General features: G+C 39.4%; 1 protein-coding gene across 4 annotated transcripts; it reads left to right on the top strand.

The window, feature by feature from the left end:
- The first annotated feature begins 6,502 nt into the window (after positions 1–6,502).
- LOC130995997 (uncharacterized) lies at positions 6,503–8,300 on the top strand. Of its 4 annotated transcripts, none has more exons than XM_057921532.1 (3): positions 6,503–6,789; positions 7,261–7,311; positions 7,907–8,300. In XM_057921532.1, the coding sequence occupies exon 3, from the start codon at positions 7,913–7,915 to the stop codon at positions 8,135–8,137; it is 225 nt and encodes a 74-aa protein (XP_057777515.1). In that variant the 5' UTR covers positions 6,503–6,789; positions 7,261–7,311; positions 7,907–7,912; the 3' UTR covers positions 8,138–8,300. The 4 variants fall into 4 exon arrangements, 3 of the variants coding, with proteins under 3 accessions (XP_057777515.1, XP_057777516.1, XP_057777517.1); XR_009092320.1 differs by having other exon boundaries at positions 6,530–6,789; positions 7,199–7,704; XM_057921533.1 differs by lacking the exon at positions 7,261–7,311 and having other exon boundaries at positions 6,539–6,789.
- Positions 8,301–19,370: the final 11,070 nt, after the last annotated feature.

The following is a 19,370-nucleotide window of genomic DNA, read 5'->3' as shown; positions in this document are numbered from 1 at the left end:
AATCTGCTTCAGAATTGGTCTGGCTGATCTTTTGCGCTTTGTTGGATGTCTGATCGATGTCGTTGGCGCTTCAGGTGGCACTTGAGCATTCTTCTGTTGAGAAAACTTTTTGAAGGCCTCACTCTTGTAGCAGTTCTGTCTGATGAGAGGTTGAGGTCTTCTTTGCTCGGTGAAGTATCTTCCTTGAGATACTTTAGTCTTTGCATACTTATGGAGATTTGTCTGTCGTCTAGTGACTTGTCGTCGAGGAATTGGCATGGCTCGACTGGACTCAGCATTGCTTGATATCCATGGATGTTGTTCCTTCTGAAACTGAACTGAGGATGTCAGTTTCTGACTGATGTGGCCTTTCTTCCCCCTGGATTGATGAGGAAGATTCTTCTTGGCTCCTGATGTTCCTTCCCGGATCTTTGACTGAAATCTGCTTTCCAGCCTTTTCAATAAGATGATCTGGTTGGGAGCCTCCTTAGCTCGTCTGTAGCTTCGTGGAGGTGGAACATTTGATCTGGCCATCAGTCTGCGCTTGTGAACTTCATCCATATCATGGTCTCTTGATTCTTCTGAGGTTGTGATTTCAGAAGGATCATTCTTAGAGATGATCATGATTTTCTTTCCTTTGGTAGCTGCAACCTTTCCTCCGATGTTGTTGACCAGTCCTTTCGATGGAAAGTTGCTCATCATGGGAGACTGCATCATGCAGCTCTTGACTGTTTCTTCCAGCTTGTGATTGAGCCTCTTGATTTCATGAGATGCTCTTTCACATTCTGAGTTGGAGACTCTGAGCTCTTCTTCCAGTCGGCTGTTCTCCATGATTAGCTGATCAAGACAAGTTTCATCCGGAAAGTAGATGATTGTCTGATGTTTAGCTCGTTCATCATTGATCTCCTTATCCATTTTCTGATTCTGCTTGAGGAGATCTTCGAACATTTTCCTCAGCTGACAGTGATCAGTCAGGAGCTGATCAAACTCGTCAGTTTCAACGGATGAGCTATCTCCAGATTCTGAGTGGTCTCCTGAAAGCATCAGGAAGTTATCAGTATATGGAGTTTTTGTGAGAGATTTTACCTCTGGGCCATTCATTCCATTGTCGTAGCTGTTGTCGGCTACACTTTCTGATTCATTGGCCATCAGGGCTCGGCTCTCATCATCTGAGCTGGAACTGTCGAAGTCGGATGATTCTGATGTGTCGTTGGATGAATCAGCATCATCAGCAACCATCGCTTTCTTCTTCGAAGATCTGCGATCTTTCTTCGCTTTCAGTTCCCTGCGCTCAGCTGGAGTCAATTCAGGGCATTCATTTCGAAAGTGCCATTTCTTTCTACATCCAAAGCATTCCAATTCTTTGATGTCGTAAGCGGCTGACTTCCTTTCTCCGCTTCGATCTGTGGAATGTCTGGAGTCCTCTTCTCTTTCTTTTCCCTTGTAGTGCTGCTTGTGGAACCTTCTGTACTTCCGGAACTTGGACTCCATCTTGTTGAATTTGTCAGTCAATAGGGCATATTGACTGAAGAAGTCCTCAGGGTTGAGTTCCGTTGGCTCCTTGATCTGCTTCTTGCCTTCTCTGATCGAGGCCTTCAGTGCAACTCCTCTTGAGGTTGATGGACCATCTTCGTCTGATCCTCCAGCCTTCTTGTTACCAAGATTTCTCATAAGGTCGAACTCATTTGCCATGAGATTGGAGAAAAGCTTGTTTGTCGGGAGCTGACTGAATCCTGGCTTATGCTGATGAGCGACTGAGTAGATCTGCCATTCTCCACGTGGCAGTGCTCGAAGAATCTTCAGGTTGATTTCTCGTTGAGTGTATTTGTCTTTGGAAATGGATTGAACTTCATTCAATATAAGATTGAATCTTTGTTCCATTTCCTCGACAGATTCATTCTTGAGCATGAGGAAGGAGTCGAATTTCTGGCAAGCTATGGATAGCTTATTCTCCTTAATTTCCTCAGAACCTACGCACATTCTTTCCAGAATGTCCCACATCTCCTTTGCTGTTCTGCACTTGATAATCTTCATGACATACTTGTCAGGAACGGTGCCGAAGATGATGCTTTTGGCGAGGTTGTCTAACTCATCTTGCTTCCTTTCTTCTGTGGTGAAGTCTGCCTTAGACTTGGGCTGGTCCTCATCGTAAGGTTCCTGATGGATGTCAGTAGGAACCCTTTTTACAGTTTCGGTGATGATGATCGGACCGCTGGTGATGACTTCCCACATTCTGCAATGTTGGGCGGTGAGGAAGCTTTCAAGCCGAAACTTCCATATGTCGTATTTTTCAATACTAAACATAGGTAGAGAAGATAATCTGTTGTGGTTAGTCTCCATCAAAAAAGAGAGAACAGATAACAGCAGATAGAGCAAATAGCAAGCACAAAAATAAGAAAGAGTAAAACTTCTTCGAGACCTTTAAGAAATGATCTAGTTCAAGTAGGAACTAGTCAGAGACAGATAGTTCTTGCGAACAACCTGCTCTGATACCAATTGTTAGGTCCGGGGGGTGGTCTCGAATAGGTGTATGGGGGGGGAATACACCTATAGGCTATTTTTAGTCTATCTACCAACCTCAATCAGAGGGATCTCAGTCAGAGATAGAAAAGAAACTTTACAAGCAAACCAGACACCTGTTTAACCGAAATTAGTTTTGACCAACAGGGTTGACGACTAATACTGAAAGCTCTTCAGTAAAGAGTTATCAGTTAAGTCACAAGAACTTAACTGATCCACATAAGGGCTTCAGTCGTGTTTGCTAAGATAGAGATGATATCACTCTTGCTTACTATCAGAGGATAGTTCAGTCAGATTGATATCACACGCAGCGGAAATTAAACTTAGTTTCGAATAGCCTCGGTGGAGCACAGTTAGTGTTCAGTTTTATCAATAGAAATAGCACAGTTAAGAATGTAAAACTGAAAGCTGTAAATAACACAGAGACTTTTACGTGGTTCGGAAAAACTCTTTCCTACATCCACGGCTGGTTGATCAGACCAACAATCCACTCCGCAAGTGCTTTCCTGGTGCACTGCAGACCGTGAACTGAAGATAAACTCTCTTCAGTACCTACACACCTCGCGTAGGGTTTCTCTACCTACACACCTCGTATAGGATTTCAGCACCTACACAACTCGCATAGGATTTCCCTGCTAAGCACACCTCGTGCTCAGACTTCCCTTTCAGAGTTCAGAGTACCTTCCTGAATCTCCGAATCACTCAAACACTCTTATGGGGGAGAGGTTTAAACGAGTGCCAACTATACTTACAAAGAACAAGTTCTTTGAAGCAAGTTTGACCTTTGGCTTCTGAGTACACAGAATATATGCCTAGGTTCTAAGAGAATGTATGTAATCAGCAGTGACTGATTTTGGCTTTGGAATTCTCTTCTTCGATTCAAGCTTTGAGCGGTTAAGCTTTGGGCTGAGTAGCTATTTCAGCAGAGCTTCAGCTTATGTTGTTGAATCGGTGAAGATTGAAGTGATCCTCGAGCGCTATTTGTAGGAGAACTCTTGAATAGATTCGTTGGCGTAAATCGTCCTCAAGATTTCTTCCGTTGGAGAGCAATTCGAATTTGGGCTGAGGCTTCAATCTTCGAGGTTCCTTGTCTGTGTGGAAACGGCTCTCTTTGAACGACAGGAGATGTGACATCTCTGAAAAGTAACCACCAGATAGGAATGACCTCTGCAGAGATAAGATATTGAGATATCTCTGCATTTAATGCGGCTGTACTTGAGCGTACGTGGCTTCCTCTGAACGTTGGAAGATCAGTCCTAGGAGGAATGTTCAACTGATACTTGACTTTAGTATCAGTCTATGGCGCGCATTAAATTATCAGTCTTCAACTGATTCTTCAACTGATACTTCAGTTGGTAACTCCAGTCTTCAGTCTTCAGTCTTCATTCTTCAGTCTTCAGTCTTCAGTCTTTGACACCACAACTAAACTAGAAACGAACTCTAACACTTGAGTTCAAAACGATTCTAGTCTATTACATTTAAGTCCTATGAATTTTGGTATCATCAAAACAAGGGTTAGGATATTCCACAAGGTTCCCAACAGTTTTTATTATTTTTATCTTAGTGGACAATTTTTATCTTTACAATATGAAAGTGGATAGTTTTATATATTAACTCTATTTAAAATATATATATTCGGTTCGGTCCGGTTTTCGTCGATTTTGGCCTCCCCGGGACCGGGACCGAACCGAAATATTTTCGGTCCAAGAAAATAGGACCGGACCGGACCAATACATGGACCAAAACCGACCCGGACCGAAAAAACCGATCGGTTCGGTCCGGTCCGTCGGTTTTGGTCCGGTTTTGCTCACCCCTAGTGTGGGCCATAATGTTTGTAGTGTAGAATTATTACCAAAAAAAGAAATGCACCACTTTCGTTGGGAAGACTCAAAAGGAATACGCACCGTTTTTCGTTGGGATGGAAGAAGTATATTAAATGACAACTATTAACTTTGTTATATTGATAGTTTAGTTTTGTTTGCTCAAAATGATATTGACTTAAATTAGTCACTTTACAATCTATATAATAATAATAATAAATTATACAATACTCATTAAATTTAATATTATACTCATTAATTTGATAATATTGTTATTATACATTATTTTAGAAAAGATATTAATATTTAACTTAACATAATTTTTTTTACCAATTAATCTAACTCATAAATAATGATATTTTGACATTTTTACATAATATAAAATTTTAAAAATAAATAAATATATAGTGGCTCGTGCATCGCAAGAGAGAACATACTAATTTAATTTAATTTACTCAGTGGTGACTAACTAATCATAATTTTATAAATTTATAAGAAGGTTATAAAATTACAATTATAAATAAATTAAATATAAAATAAATATAATAGTAGAGAAAGCTCAAATGAGCAATCCAATCATATACTTGTTACATTAGGATACGTTGGAGAATAAAAAACCAACTTTTACAACTTTTTAGGGTTCCTCATAACAAAAATATTAACTTTAATTTTGTATTTTGTGCCACCATATTTAGAGCATCCACAGTAGTTGAGTAAGCTCTTTACTTAGGATGACTCATTTTCTTACTCGTTATTTTTAGTTTTGATTGTTGTATTTTTTTCATTTAATTTAAATTGCACCAATTTAAATAACACAATTTAATACTAATTAAAATTGCATTGATTTTAAAAAATCTACAAATTACATATATAAAAAAAACTAAAGGCATAATTAAAAAACTGTGTGTGAATTGTGGTGGAAAAGTAAGGTATTTATAGAAGATTTTTTTTTAAAAAGGAAACTAACGGTCAAATTGAAAGGAAAAGAGAAAAAAATAAAAATAAAAAAAGGCAACGGTCCAAAGAAGAAAGGAAAAGAAAAGAAAATAAACTAAACATGCAACCATCGAATTAAAATCTGAAATTTCAATCTTTTTTTTAATTAGGCGTGCACGCGCCTTTTATAAAAGCTATTGAGTCTTAATTACTCGAATTTTCGAGTAAGCTCGAGTAAGGTATAACCCACAATGGCTTACTCGATGGCCACCTTACTTGAGTAAAGTGGATCGAGTAAGCCACAGTCACTGTGGATGCTCTTATATTAATGAAATTCACGTAATTGTTATAGTTTATAGGTGATTAATAAAGAATTATTTCTTTCAAAATTATTCTAATTTATGAAATATCATTAATTTTTTTTGTTAAGTTGTTACTTTAATAAATGAGTTTTTCAATTTATCCAAACTAAATAAAATTATTTAATTATTTATTGTTACTCTTAAAGAAAAGGAAATAGAAAAAATGATTTATGATAATATTTATCATATATAAGTGTAAACATGTACATAATAAAAAAAAATCTTGAAATGAAAGTAATGAAAATATAAATGACAATGACATAAAGTAAGTCAATTTTTTAATTTAATAATTCAATTATAAAATATATTAAATAATATCATATAATTTAGGACAAATTATTATTTGTCTCTATGTTTACACGTTTTTCTAAGAACTATCGTCAATTTAAGTTTTTGCTTCATAGAAGTACGTAAATAAATTTAATTAGAAGGGTTGACACTAAAATTGTTAAAAAATTAGAATGTCTACGACTCAACTACAATAAATTGAAATTAAAGAAAATTGCATAATCCACTATAATCAAAATTGTCGAAACGTCAATTATAAAAAATAAATAAAAAATAATTAGATAATTTAAAGTTTTAGCATATTAAACAATTTTATATTTAAATTAGTACTATTTTCTCAAATTTATTATTATTATAAATAATAAAATAATAATTATAATCTGAGGGAAATCTTATTATAGCCCCATTTTAAAATAACATAAGTTTTATGGCCCCAGTTTCCAATACATAAATTATATAGCCATTTTAGGCTTAAAAATCTATAACGTCTTTTAACTTTTAAGCCTAAAATGGTTATATAACTTATATATTATAAATTAGGGCTATAAAACTTACATTTTTATGAAAAATGATTATATGTAATAATTTCCACCCCTTATCCTAATTGGGTGAAAAACAATCCCTACTTAACTTAAATTCTATCAAGCTTGCGCCGCCGCCCATCTCCATCCTCCTATTCTCTCCTCTCTCATTCAGTTCATCTGTCGACTCTACTCTCTCACTCTTTGCCCCGTCGTCGACCGCCGTGCTCTCCTCTGTGCCGCCGTCCTTGCTTTCTCTCTTCCCTCAACTTTTCCGTCTCTCAGTTTTCTCCCATTTTCTGTCGCAGTAGCCGCGCCGCCGTCCTCCTCTCCTCTCCACTCTTCAGCAGCCTCCAAGTCCAAGTAAGTCTCTTCTACTTGAAAATTGCTCCCCTTAATAACATGTAATCGATTTGAGATTTTATTATCTGTAGTCCCATGAAATTTTAACCCCACTCGCGTACAGCCCTATCCCTCGCATACCCAAAATGTGGTTAGATTCTCCTAAAATACCATTATCACAATATGGCAATTTGGAATTCCATAGAAGTGAAGTTGATGATCTATTTAATTGTAGAAGTTTGTGGATTACCTTTGATTTCGATGGACATATTGGAAATAGTTTGTCGAATTTGAAGAAAATAGAGATAAAACACCCCTCATTTATTATTATTATTATTATTATTATTATTATTATTATTATTATTATTATTATTATTATTATTATTTGATAGATTAAACCGTAATTCCCCGTCTCCCTCTTCAATTCCAGGGTTTGCATTGATAGATTAAACCCCAATTCCCCTTCTCCCTCGTCTGCATCTTCAATTCCAGAGTTTGCATCTTCAATTCCAGAGTGGGGCACAACAGCAGATTCAAGAAAAGGTATTTGTAGAAGATGATTTCACCTTACATTTCTTTTTATGGTGAATATATTGAATGAACTTTGTTGGTGTGATTACTGAAATCCATGTTTATGCTTAAAATTGCTGAAATCACGTCTGAAAGTTTGAAAGTGTTGCCGAAATCATGTTTATTTGAATATGCCTGCATCTCCCGATTTCTACATTCTCGCATAGACTCAGCGCCGCCTTGCATAGTCTCAGCGCCTCCGCGCATCGAGGCAGCCGCCTTTCGCCGACGAGGCGCGTGTACAAAAAAATCGTACAGAGGCGCACATATTGGTGTGCTTCAGCGTCTCCTTGCCTTGAGGCGCGCCTCAAGGCGTCCGCCTCCAGCGATTTTCACAACATTGGATAGTTCATGTTTTATTTTTAGGTGGGACTCAATTTTCTTGCAGATTAGTAATACCCTAAACATGTTTGATTATATGCCTAATAGTCTTTTGTCCTTCCCCAATTCTTGAACATTGGAATATCTCGTTCCTGCTTTAGCATTTCAATACATCATCAATCTGCGATACCCTTGTTTGAATTTATGGTGTTAGCAGTTAAGTTGTGCTTCAATTGTGCATTTACAGGGAAAGATGAAAAAAGGGATTCACCCTCAAATGCAATGGATATCGTACGTGACCCAAAGTGGTCGTCTGATGACTGTGATGATGACCAAGATTCATGAGACTGGTAAAGTTTATCATTTGCGAGCAAAGCGGCAGATGGCTCAGAACTTAGGGCAGATCGCTAAGTTCAAGCGTAAATATGGGGAAAAGGAAGAGGAACCTCAAATGGAAGGGGAACCTCAAAAGAAATGATTTCATTGAGGTACTAAACGTATTCTAGACAGCCTTGTTTTTTTGTTTTGGGACTTGGTCATATTGGTGTAGTATTCCGTTTTACTCAAGATTAGTACTGTGCTCAACTGATGTATGCTCATCATTTTCAATCTCTGATCATAATAAAAGCTGCTTTATGTCTTTTTTCCTATTCATCACTCTAGAGGAAGATAATGCCTATCGTGATCTCATTTTTGAATCCTTTGCATCTTGATTTTTATTGTTACATTTTAATTATTTTATAGCTTAATATAACTGTGTAATAAATGATACTGAATTGGTGATCTTAATGTTCCTGATATTGGGCTCTGCTAAGAAAAGATATGACCTTTAACCCTCTTGCTATTGGTGCTCAAAACGAAGAATTCCCCTAGAAGTTGATAGATTCTTCCCATCAGTTCTTGTGAATGCTTGAATGCCGAGAAAAACAGTTGTCCATCCTTTACTCTAATAGTGGCTTGACTTCTATGTTGATGCTTACCAAAATTTTGCAATTGCCATATGCTGAAATTTGTTGTTTGGTTATATTTTCAGCCATTGTGGAGAGTTTTATTGATACACATCTTCTGGTTGTGGATTTTGGAAATGTGCAACAAAAAGGATTGTATATGTGAGTAAAAAACAATTTGGGAAGACATTTATCAACTGTAGGTGTGTTGTTAATGCTGGCTTATTTTTGAGCCTGTATTAAATATCATGATAATGATTGATATATTGAAAGAGTGAGCGCAGAAAATAGCTGACCAATATTATTATTATTATTATTATTATTATTATTACTATTACTATTATTAAGGGTAATTGCATCATATATAAATGAACTTTGGGCAGATTTTAATTTTGCATATGAACTTTAAAACTTATCCTAGAACACATGAACTTTTTTTTCTTTTTGGAATTTCTCACAAATTCCAAATTAACCATGACATGATAGCTGTGTGGAAAATCAAAATTGTCGTTTGGATTTGGGTTGTAACAAATAAAATTGTGTATTTTTGGGACATTCTAAGAACATTTACAGTGAAGAATATCTACGGTGGGGCTCGATCAAGGGGCTCGCCTTGCCCTGCTTTCGAGCCTGATGCTCGATAGGCAGCTCGCAAAAACGAGCCCAACTCAACGGCTTTAACATCAAGCGTGTTATTGTACGTGCCATATTAAAAATAAAAAATAAAATTGATTTTCGGCTATTGTAGCTTTTGAATTATTTATTTATTTTTAATTCAAGAAGACAAGCACATACAAAATTAAATTAATTATGCTTCTAATTTTATAGTGCATTGCACGATGTACATTATTAACCTACTCTTTTTGATGTGAGATTCAATGATCTTTATTTTTTCAATTTCTCCTTCGCTTAATGTCTCATTTTCTTTTACTTTTTAATTTTTTTGGCAAATCTACACAGTATTGAACAAAATACTCAAAATTTGAATATCGGATTCGAATCAAACCAAAATTTAAAATTTGGTTTGGATTTTTTGAATTGTTGAACCAGATTGGATTGAATTTTATGCAAATTTTGGATTTTTAGACGTGATTGATATACTTCCTCTGTCTCACAATAAATGTCTACATTTTCTTTTTAAGTTGTCCAATAACAAATGTCTACTTTCTAAAATAGAAAATAGGGTTAAGGTACAAATCCACCCCTAAACTAGACACCCCTAGAGCGTATACCTCCCCATTCTCGATCTTGGCCCAAATACACCTCCATAATCCATGAAAAGAGTGCATTTAAACCCAGCAAGTTAACGGTTGTTTCTTGCCGTTGCCGTTAATTTGCTGGGTTTAAATGCACCCTTTTTATGGACTCTGGGGTGTATTTGAGTCAAAGTCGAGAATGGGGGTATACACGCAAGTTAACTTAAATTTTTATTTTTTTTAATTTCTAAGTGGCGTCGACGTTATTTCGATCCCAATCGACGGCGGAGAGGGGATCTCCTCCCCTTACTACCTCAATGTTGGATTTGTATACTGAAAGCAAGAACGTTTTATGCTTGTATACAATGATTATGTTCATGATTGCATATGTATGTCCTTTATCTCTATATAAGTTAATTATATGGTGATTAACGGATCACAGAAGGTCATATAATTGGAATAAACTTAAGAGATATAAATAGATCACAGCCGAGATTAGGGCTGTAAATGAACAGAGCTACTCGCAAGCTATTCGAGATTCGGCTCGAAAAAAGCTCGTTCGGAGCTCGATTCGATAATAAACGAGCCAAGCTCGAGCCCAATTTCGAGCTCGAAATTTTTATCGAGCTGAGCTCGAGCCTTTGAGCTCGCGAACATGTTCAAATTCGATTGTTCGCAAACATGTTCGCGAGCCTGTTCACGAACCTTCAATCGAGCCTTCAATCGAGTTAGTACACGAGCCTTAAACGAGTCGAACTTGAACTCGTGTAACATATTAATTAAGAAGATTTTCTTAAATTTATAACGAACTTGAACACCATATATACGAACATCTAACGAGCCGAGCTCGAGCTCAAGCTCGAATTCGATATTATCGAGCATCACCCGAGCCAAACTCGAACCGAGCCCGAGCTTAGTAAGTGGATGACGAGCCGAGCTCGATCATCAAGATAAAAGCTCGAATCGAGCTCGAGCCGAGCTCGAACACCCGAATAATTAAACGAGCCGAGCTCGAGCCTGCTAGTATTCGGCTCGGCTCGTTTACAGCCCTAGCCGAGATGACTCGAGTCGTTGGTCTAGGCTGCAGTATAGATGGAAATAGTTTGTTTTGACTATTTGGCTATACTGGTACGTCATAACGTATTGATAGGATCACGGTGAGATGTATTCTTCTATTTGACATACGTGAAGAATCAATATTTCGGTGACTTAATGAAATCTTAATACTAATAAGATTTCAGATATATATGTTGATTCGTGTATCACTTTGATTTAATATGGGTGAGAGTTATATAGTAACTTGAGTACTCTGTATCTGGGGTGATAGCGGTCAATAGATGATATTTGGTTATCTGTATTAGTACCCGTATCCGGTATAGGATAATGATACCCCCTTAAGGAGCTCAATAAGGTTTATTGCGTTAAACCCTGCAGGTTGATTAAGTTCAGGTGCAATAATAAGGTTGAGTGGTACTGCCTATGGATTACAAAGAGATTAATTAATTTAAGTTGTCAAATCTTTAATTAATTAATGGATGTCGGATATTTTAAATACGGAGATTTAATAAGTCTAAATACAAGCCCCGACTCATCACCGGTAATAAAGGGGTAAGTCAGTATTGATTCTCTAGTAAAATGAATTAATACTTATGAATTAATTATGATCTGGGCTGATCATAAGAATTAATTCATTAGAGGCCCATCTTTATTTCTTGTATCTGATCCCTGGACTGGCCCAAAGTCTCCTGAGCCCAATAATGAGTAAGGGACGCCTATTACTGTTATTGGGGCCCTAGGACTGTGTTTTGTCTATAAATACAGCTATCTGCTCTCAGAATAAGACACATAAAATTATGGTTTTATAGAGAGCAGTAGGGGGCGCCGATTGCTAGGTGGTCGAATTCTCTATGGGAGTTCTCATAGTTCGTTGTCCATCCAACGTTGGGAACTGAGCGGGATATTGTTCAGAAGATCTGAGCTGGAGTCAGTTTTTCGCAAGAAATCAAGTTCTGCCAGTTTCCGAAGAACGGCCATACCTTCCTCTACAGAACTCGGATTTGGACGAAATAGGTGGCCACGGAAAGCTCTTTCGAAAAGGAAGAAGTCATATTTCTGGCCAAAATACGATTTGAGGACGTTTGAGGCTTCAAACGAAGGCTTGAAGTTGGCTGACCTGTTCAGCGACGAATTGATGAATTCTTAGGAATTCTTCAGGTATTTCTAACTTCAAGGTGCAACACTTAATTTAATAGGAGCATGCTAGGTTTAATCGATGTATGGTGAATTAAGATTATCCAAGAAACGATCTTTGGGCAAATCGATTATTAATTAAGTTTAATATTTCTACAATTGGTATCAGAGCCCGGATTAGTTTTCTTGGCTCTGTCTGATAATTCACGTTCGATTAATATGTGCGTGTTTTTATTTTGTTTTTCTACTGCTGTTCTTCGTGGTCTGTGGATTCGTGGGGTACGTCGTTTTGACGTTGTAATCGTTTTTCCACCACGAGAAAATCCGTGGTTAGATTAGAATTTCAAGTTGTACTTTATTTTTCGGCTGTAATCTGTAATTATGGTAAAACGAGATGAAGACGACGACGATCAGACGTAGGACAAAGAACAGGTTTTTGGAGTGGATGAACAGGTTTCAGGCTGTGCTGCACTCTGGTCTGCGAGCTACTGCACTCTGGCCTCCGAGCTGCTGCGCTCTGCCTCTGAGCCGTCTCTGTTTTTGGCTCTGGAGCTGTCTCGGCTTTGGCTCTAAGCGGTCTCTGCTCTGGCATGTGAGCGTTCTCTGCTCTGGTCTATGAGCAGTCTCTGCTCTGACCTCTGAGCAGTCTCTACTCTGGCCTGTGAGCGTTCTCTGCTCTGGTCCGTGAGCGGTCTCTGCTCTGACCTCTGAGCGTTCTCTGCTCTGGTCTGTGAGCGGTCTCTGCTCTGACCTCTGAGCGTTCTCTGCTCTGGTCTGTGAGCGTTCTCTTGTTGGGAATTATAGACGCCAATAATTCCGCCCGGGATCTAGTGTGACTCAATATTTTGGATATCGACCGATATGAAACGAGAAGAAAAATGACACCGATATTTTTAACGTGGTTCGGCCAAACTGCCTACGTCCACGGACCCACACCAATATATTAGAGAATCTCAAAAGGAGGAGTACAACAAAAATACCACACTGTATTTTGTATCTGCCTACGCAGAGACTATCTCTCAACTCACTTTTATCACTCGTGTATAACTTCCACACTGAAGTTTTCTCTCACAAGATTTTTCTCTCTCTCTAGCAAATAACACTTTGCTTGGTGGTGTTGTGGTTCTGGGGTTTTTGGGGTGATTTGCAATGCTGCTGTGAGGCTCAATTTATAGCCAAACCTTAGCCTCCAAATGAATAGTATTTGCAGCAAAGGTTGAAAGTTTGGCCGCAATGCTTGAAGAAAATAGCAGCAACTTTTGACCTTAAAGCCATTTGCCATAAAAGCTTGGAAAATTGGCATGGCTCTAATAGTAGCCCATGCAGTAGCCTTATTTGACTAACAATCTCCCACTTGAAGACTGATTTCAATCTGTCTTCACACCTTGATCAACACAGCAGTCTTTCTGTCTTAACTGTAAAGACATAACCGGTAGTGCTTCTCCTGCGATCTACCGCACCGGCAAAATCTGCATCTACAAAACCTTGTAGTGCTACATCACCTCGTCGAAAGCACAAGCATCTATCAGTAGATCCACGTAGATATCTCAATATCCACTTTACTGTTTCCCAATACTGCTTTCCAGGATTTTCCATAATTCTGCTCACAACTCCCACTGCATGAGCGATATCTGGTCTAGTACAGACCATGGCATACATCAGACTTCCAACGGCTGAGGCGTAAGGAATTTTAGCCATGAAGTCTCTTTCCTCCTTTGTCTTTTGAGAGTGCTCTTTGCATAGGCGGAAATGGTTAGCTAACGCTGAGCTAACCGACTTAGCACTGCTCATGTTGAATCTTTGCAAGATTCGATCAACGTATTTGGCCTGAGACAACTGCAAAAACACTTTTTTGCTTGTCTCTGTAAATTCTCATCCCGAGAATTCGCTTTGCTTCTCCTAAATCCTCCCCTCAAACCAAGGACCACATCATGTCCTCTCTCGAACGACAATCCGTACATCTTGCACCGCCGTTACCACTCAACGGGACTCGCTGCCTGACCACACTATCAGGAAGACTTTCGATACAAGGAACCACTGGATTCAATCGTGAGTTCACTGGGGGTACACCTCCGTATATCTTGCACTGCCGTTACCACGCAACGGGACTCGCTGCCTGACCACACTATCAGGAAGACTTTCGATACAAGGAACCTGAGGTCGAGATGACCTCCTAGGAATAGGAGTTAGAGCTGGAACTGGAGACTGTGGTGGATCAGCCTCAGAGTTGGGCTCCTCCGTCTGCAAACTTTCATCTGTTTGCTTTGATGTACTGAACTCTGCAGTATCATCTGGATCAACATATGTTGGATCCTCCGTTGTTGTGTCGGTGAACTGCACTGCATTCCTTGTCCTTGTACATCACATTTTCATTGAATATTACGTCCCTGCTTCGGATGACCTTCCTGTTTTTGTCATCTCAAAAATGGTACCCGAACTCATCTCCACCATTATCCAATGAAAATACATTTTAGTGATTTGGAGTCGAGCTTACTCCTGGCAATATCACTAATGTGTACATACGCGACACAGCCAAATACTTTTAAGTGAGAAAGTTTAATTTCTTTGCCACTCAAAACTTCCTCCGGTATTCTGTACTCCAATGGTACAGATGTCCCATGGTTAACGAGATATGCCGTTGTGTTGACAGCTTCTGCCCAAAATTGTGTTGGCAGTCCTGCATGTATCCTCATGCTCCTAGCTCTTTCTGTCAACGTCCGGTTCATGCGTTCTGCGACTCTATTTTGTTGTGGGGTCCCTGGCATTTCCAACTTGATGCCATTCTGGTAACAAAATTTCTTGAACGCCATATCTTCGTATTCTTCGCCATTATCGGATCTCTTTATCCGTAAGCCAGTTTCATTCTCCACCATGGCCTTCCACTTCTTGAACGCCTCAAACACCTCTGACTTTTGTCTCAAGAAGTAAACCCACACCTTTCTCGAGTGGTCATCGATGAAAGTCATAAAGGTAAGACTTTCCGCCAATGGATGAAACTCTTGCTGGACCCCAAACATCTGTGTGGACTAACTCAAGCTTTACTTGCTTCAGAGTTCTACCACTTGTGTTGAAACTCACCCTCTTCTGGTAGTTTCCCTTTCGAATGCATATACTTGAGCCCTTTCTGGCTCATGTGTCCAAGTCTTTGGTGCCACAAATTTGCATTCTTCTTGCTATCAGCAACTGCAATTGTCACACACGCATTCATCGCTGTGTATAGGCTGCCAGTATCCTTGCCACATGCAAGAATCATTGCGCCCCTAGTGATTTTCCAACAATCACCTGAGAGGTGTGTATCACATCCTTCTCTCGACAATTGCTTGACGGAGATCAAGTTATTCCTCAACTCTGGAATATATCTCACGTCCTTCTCCTTCAGCCACAACATTGGCTTCGGTCTTTTTCTCGTTTCCCTTTGAAGGTACTTTACACTGCGTTCTGTAGTGCCTGACCTGACCACAGTTCCAACATTCAACAGACTTTGATTTGTTGGAATTCTTGTGGATTCTGGAGCTCTGCCTGCCATTCCTTGACTTGCTCCGTCCACGTGGATTCATCAGAAAATATCTGCCACCACCGTGGCTTTGATACCAGTTGTTGGGAATTATAGACGCCAATAATTCCGCCCGGGATCTAGTGTGACTCAATATTTTGGATATCGACCGATATGAAACGAGAAGAAAAATGACACCGATATTTTTAACGTGGTTCGGCCAAACTGCCTACGTCCACGGACCCACACCAATATATTAGAGAATCTCAAAAGGAGGAGTACAACAAAAATACCACACTGTATTTTGTATCTGCCTACGCAGAGACTATCTCTCAACTCACTTTTATCACTCGTGTATAACTTCCACACTGAAGTTTTCTCTCACAAGATTTTTCTCTCTCTCTAGCAAATAACACTTTGCTTGGTGGTGTTGTGGTTCTGGGGTTTTTGGGGTGATTTGCAATGCTGCTGTGAGGCTCAATTTATAGCCAAACCTTAGCCTCCAAATGAATAGTATTTGCAGCAAAGGTTGAAAGTTTGGCCGCAATGCTTGAAGAAAATAGCAGCAACTTTTGACCTTAAAGCCATTTGCCATAAAAGCTTGGAAAATTGGCATGGCTCTAATAGTAGCCCATGCAGTAGCCTTATTTGACTAACATCTCTGCTCTGACCTCTGAGCGTATCTGCTTTGGCATGCGAGCGGTCTCTGCTCTGGCATGTGAGCGTTCTCTGCTTTGGTCTGTGAGCATTCTCTGCTCTGGCCTCTGAGCGGTCTCTGCTCTGGCCTCGAAGCGGTCTCTGCTCTGGCCTCCGGGCTACGCTGCGCTGCTGCGCTGACACCTTCGGGCTACGCTGCGGTGCTGCGCTGATGCCTCCGGGCTGGGCTGCTCTGATGCGCTGACGCCTCCGGGTTGCGCTGCGCTGACGCGCGAGCCTCCAGGCTGCGCTGCGCTGACGTGCGTGTCTCCGGGCTGTTGATGCTGTGTCTGCCCAGACGGGCTAGGTGCCTGGGGCTACGCGGATTTACCCGGTGCCGCCGCATGATGTTGCTGCCGAGTGTTTGTGGCAGCGTCGCCTAGGGGTTCCAAACCCTAGGTGGCACACGTATCTTGAGATAAACACTAGGGGTTCCCAAACCCTAGTTTCAAAGATGGGCCTGATGGAGTTGTTTCGGGCCGAGTTGTCATTTTTGAGTTTTTCTTTTCTGTTTTAAATGTAATAGATTAGAATTGGGATTCTACGAATGGGTCACGAAGAACTTTATTTCTTTTATTCTGTTCTTTGCATGTCGTGGTGTTAATCATTTATGCTCTTTGCATGTTGTTTCTGTCTTTGCTTGTTAATATGTGTTTTTAACTGTGCTTAGACAAGCATGCTAGTTTTATCGTTTTCTTAAGCATGTTTTAGAATTCTGTGAGCATGTTTTACGTGTTGCGTTCTAGAAGAGCATGTTTAGGATTATGTGTTGAGCATGATCAAACCTTTTGAAAGAAAAAGACTAAGTTGTTTTAATAATTTTTATGGTGTTTAAAAATTATTTTAGACCTCCACAAGCGGTCTCAAGACAAAGTGATTAAGAATGTGAGTAAACGTCCACACGATCGTGGCTTACTTCATGTTTGATTTCACGAGTTTGTCAAGTTGAGATTTCTATTAAAAATATTTAAATCCATTTAAGTAGTGGGAGTTATGCGGTAAACGTCCACACGATCGTGGCTTACTCATATGATTTTCATAAGTACTTTAGAGGATGGATTTTAAATAAGATAACCAAGAGATTAAATTGAAAGCGGCATGGTCCTAGTGAGTATGTCAATTTCGAGAATTTAATTGTCAAGGTTAAATTGTGGTCGCTGCTTAGATATCGTTTCAAGTACAATGTACAACTCCCCATCGGAGTCCCTTCTGAATATGATATGGTCTAGTTAAGGTCCAACTATTAATTTCCTTTGTCAAAAGGTTAAGTTGACAAGGATGGAAATTAAATGACTAGGTGAATAGTCTGGTTGAGGGGTTCATGTGTAAACGTCCACACGATCGTGGCTTACTCGTGAGATTCCTTGGGCGGTTGGAGGTTTCATTAATATTGTTTTATGAAAAGGTTACAATATTATTGTTACGAATTATGTGCTTCATGTTCTTACATGTTTAATTGTTTACTTTCAGATATGTCTATGTCTCCTATTGTTTATTTATTCTTGCACAAAACCGGTCCATATATATATATATATATATATATATATATATATATATATATATATATATATGGAAACACATTTTTGGAGTTTATCTTCATCACGAACTAGCACAAATTTTGTGTTTCTTATTACTCAACGTTCTATCTATCCGAACAATGAGTTCACTGATGGGAAAAATGAATTGCATAAAAGATGACATAAGACGAATAATGTGGTTATGTTAGGTCCCAGGGGTCTCGAATAGGTGTATGGGGGGGGAATACACCTATGGGCTATTTTTATAAATTCCTCAATCAGAGGGATCTCAGTTAGAGATCAAAACGAAACTTTACACGCAAACAAAGACACCTGTTGACTGAAAACAGTTTTGACCAAACATGGTTGACGACTGATACTGAAAGCTCTTCAGTAAGGAGTTATCAGTTAAGTGACTAGAACTTAACTTATGGGCTTCAGTCGAGTTTGCTAAAACAGAGATGATAACACTCTTCCTGACTATCAAAAAGATAGATCAGTCAGACTGATATCATACGCAGCGGAAATTAAACTTAGTTTCGTAATAGCCTCGGTTGAGCACGTTGTTGGTCTTAGGTTTCTCTTTGCAGTTATTCAGTATTCAGTTTATCAATTGAAACAACACAAGTAAGAAAGTAAAACTGAAAGCTGTAAACAATACAAAGATTTTTACGTGGTTCGGAAAAACCCTTTCCTACATCTACGATCGGTTGATCAGACCAATAATCCACTCCGCAAGTGCTTAACAGGTGCACTGCAAACCAAACCGTGTGCTTGCCGGGTGCACACAACCGTACCACTGAAGAAAACCCTTCTTCAGTACCCACGCTTCACTCGCGTCGGATTTCTCTTGCTTAGCACAACCCGCGCTAAGACTCTCAGAGTCAGAAAACCCTTCTGAACTCCGAATCACTGAAAACACTCAAATCTTTCTTTTGGAAAGGAGGTTTGAACGAGTGCCAACTATACTGCAAAGAACAAGTTCTTTGTAGCAAGTTTGACCTTGGCTTCTGGGTAAACAGAGGTTTGCCTAAGGTCTAAGAGAATGTATGTAATCAGCAGTGACTGATTTTGGCTTTGGAATTCTCTTCTTCGATTCAAGCTTTGGGGAGGTTAAGCTTTAGGCTGAGTAGCAATTTCGGCAGAGCTTCAGCTTATGTCGTTGAATCGGTGAAGATTGAAGTTGATCCTCGAGCGCTATTTGTAGGAGAACTCTTGAATAGATCCGTTGGCATAGAACGTCCTCAAGATTTCTTCCGTTGGAGAGCAATTCGAATTTGGGCTGAGGCTTCAATCTTCGAGGTTCCTTGTCTGGTGGAAACGGCTCTCTTGAGGGACAGGAGATGTGACGTCTCTGATAAAGTAACCACTAAATAGGAATGACCTCTGCAGAGATAAGATCCTGAGATCTCTGCATTTAATGCGGCTGTACTCTTGTGAGTACGTGGCTTCCTTTGAACGTTGGAAGATCAGTCCGAGGAAGAATGATCAATTGATACTTGACTTTAGTATCAGTCTGTGGCACGCATTAAGTAATCAGTTCCAAACTGATTCTTCAACTGATACTTCAGTTGGTATCTTCAGTCTTCAGTCTTCAGTCCTTCGTCCTTCAGTCTTCAGTCTTCAGACTGCAGTCTTCAGAACCGCATACTAAACTAGAAACGAACTCTAA

The sequence above is a fragment of the Salvia miltiorrhiza genome, chromosome 7, assembly GCF_028751815.1.
Source record: "Salvia miltiorrhiza cultivar Shanhuang (shh) chromosome 7, IMPLAD_Smil_shh, whole genome shotgun sequence".
In the NCBI taxonomy this organism is placed as follows: domain Eukaryota; kingdom Viridiplantae; phylum Streptophyta; class Magnoliopsida; order Lamiales; family Lamiaceae; genus Salvia; species Salvia miltiorrhiza.
The sequence above is the reverse complement of the archived record's forward strand: the minus strand, read 5'-3'. Positions and strand labels throughout refer to the sequence as shown.

Bases quoted from the DNA above. Each gene is read 5' to 3' on its own strand.
- LOC130995997 (XM_057921532.1), top strand. From the start codon at position 7,913: ATGAAAAAAGGGATTCACCCTCAAATGCAATGGATATCGTACGTGACC.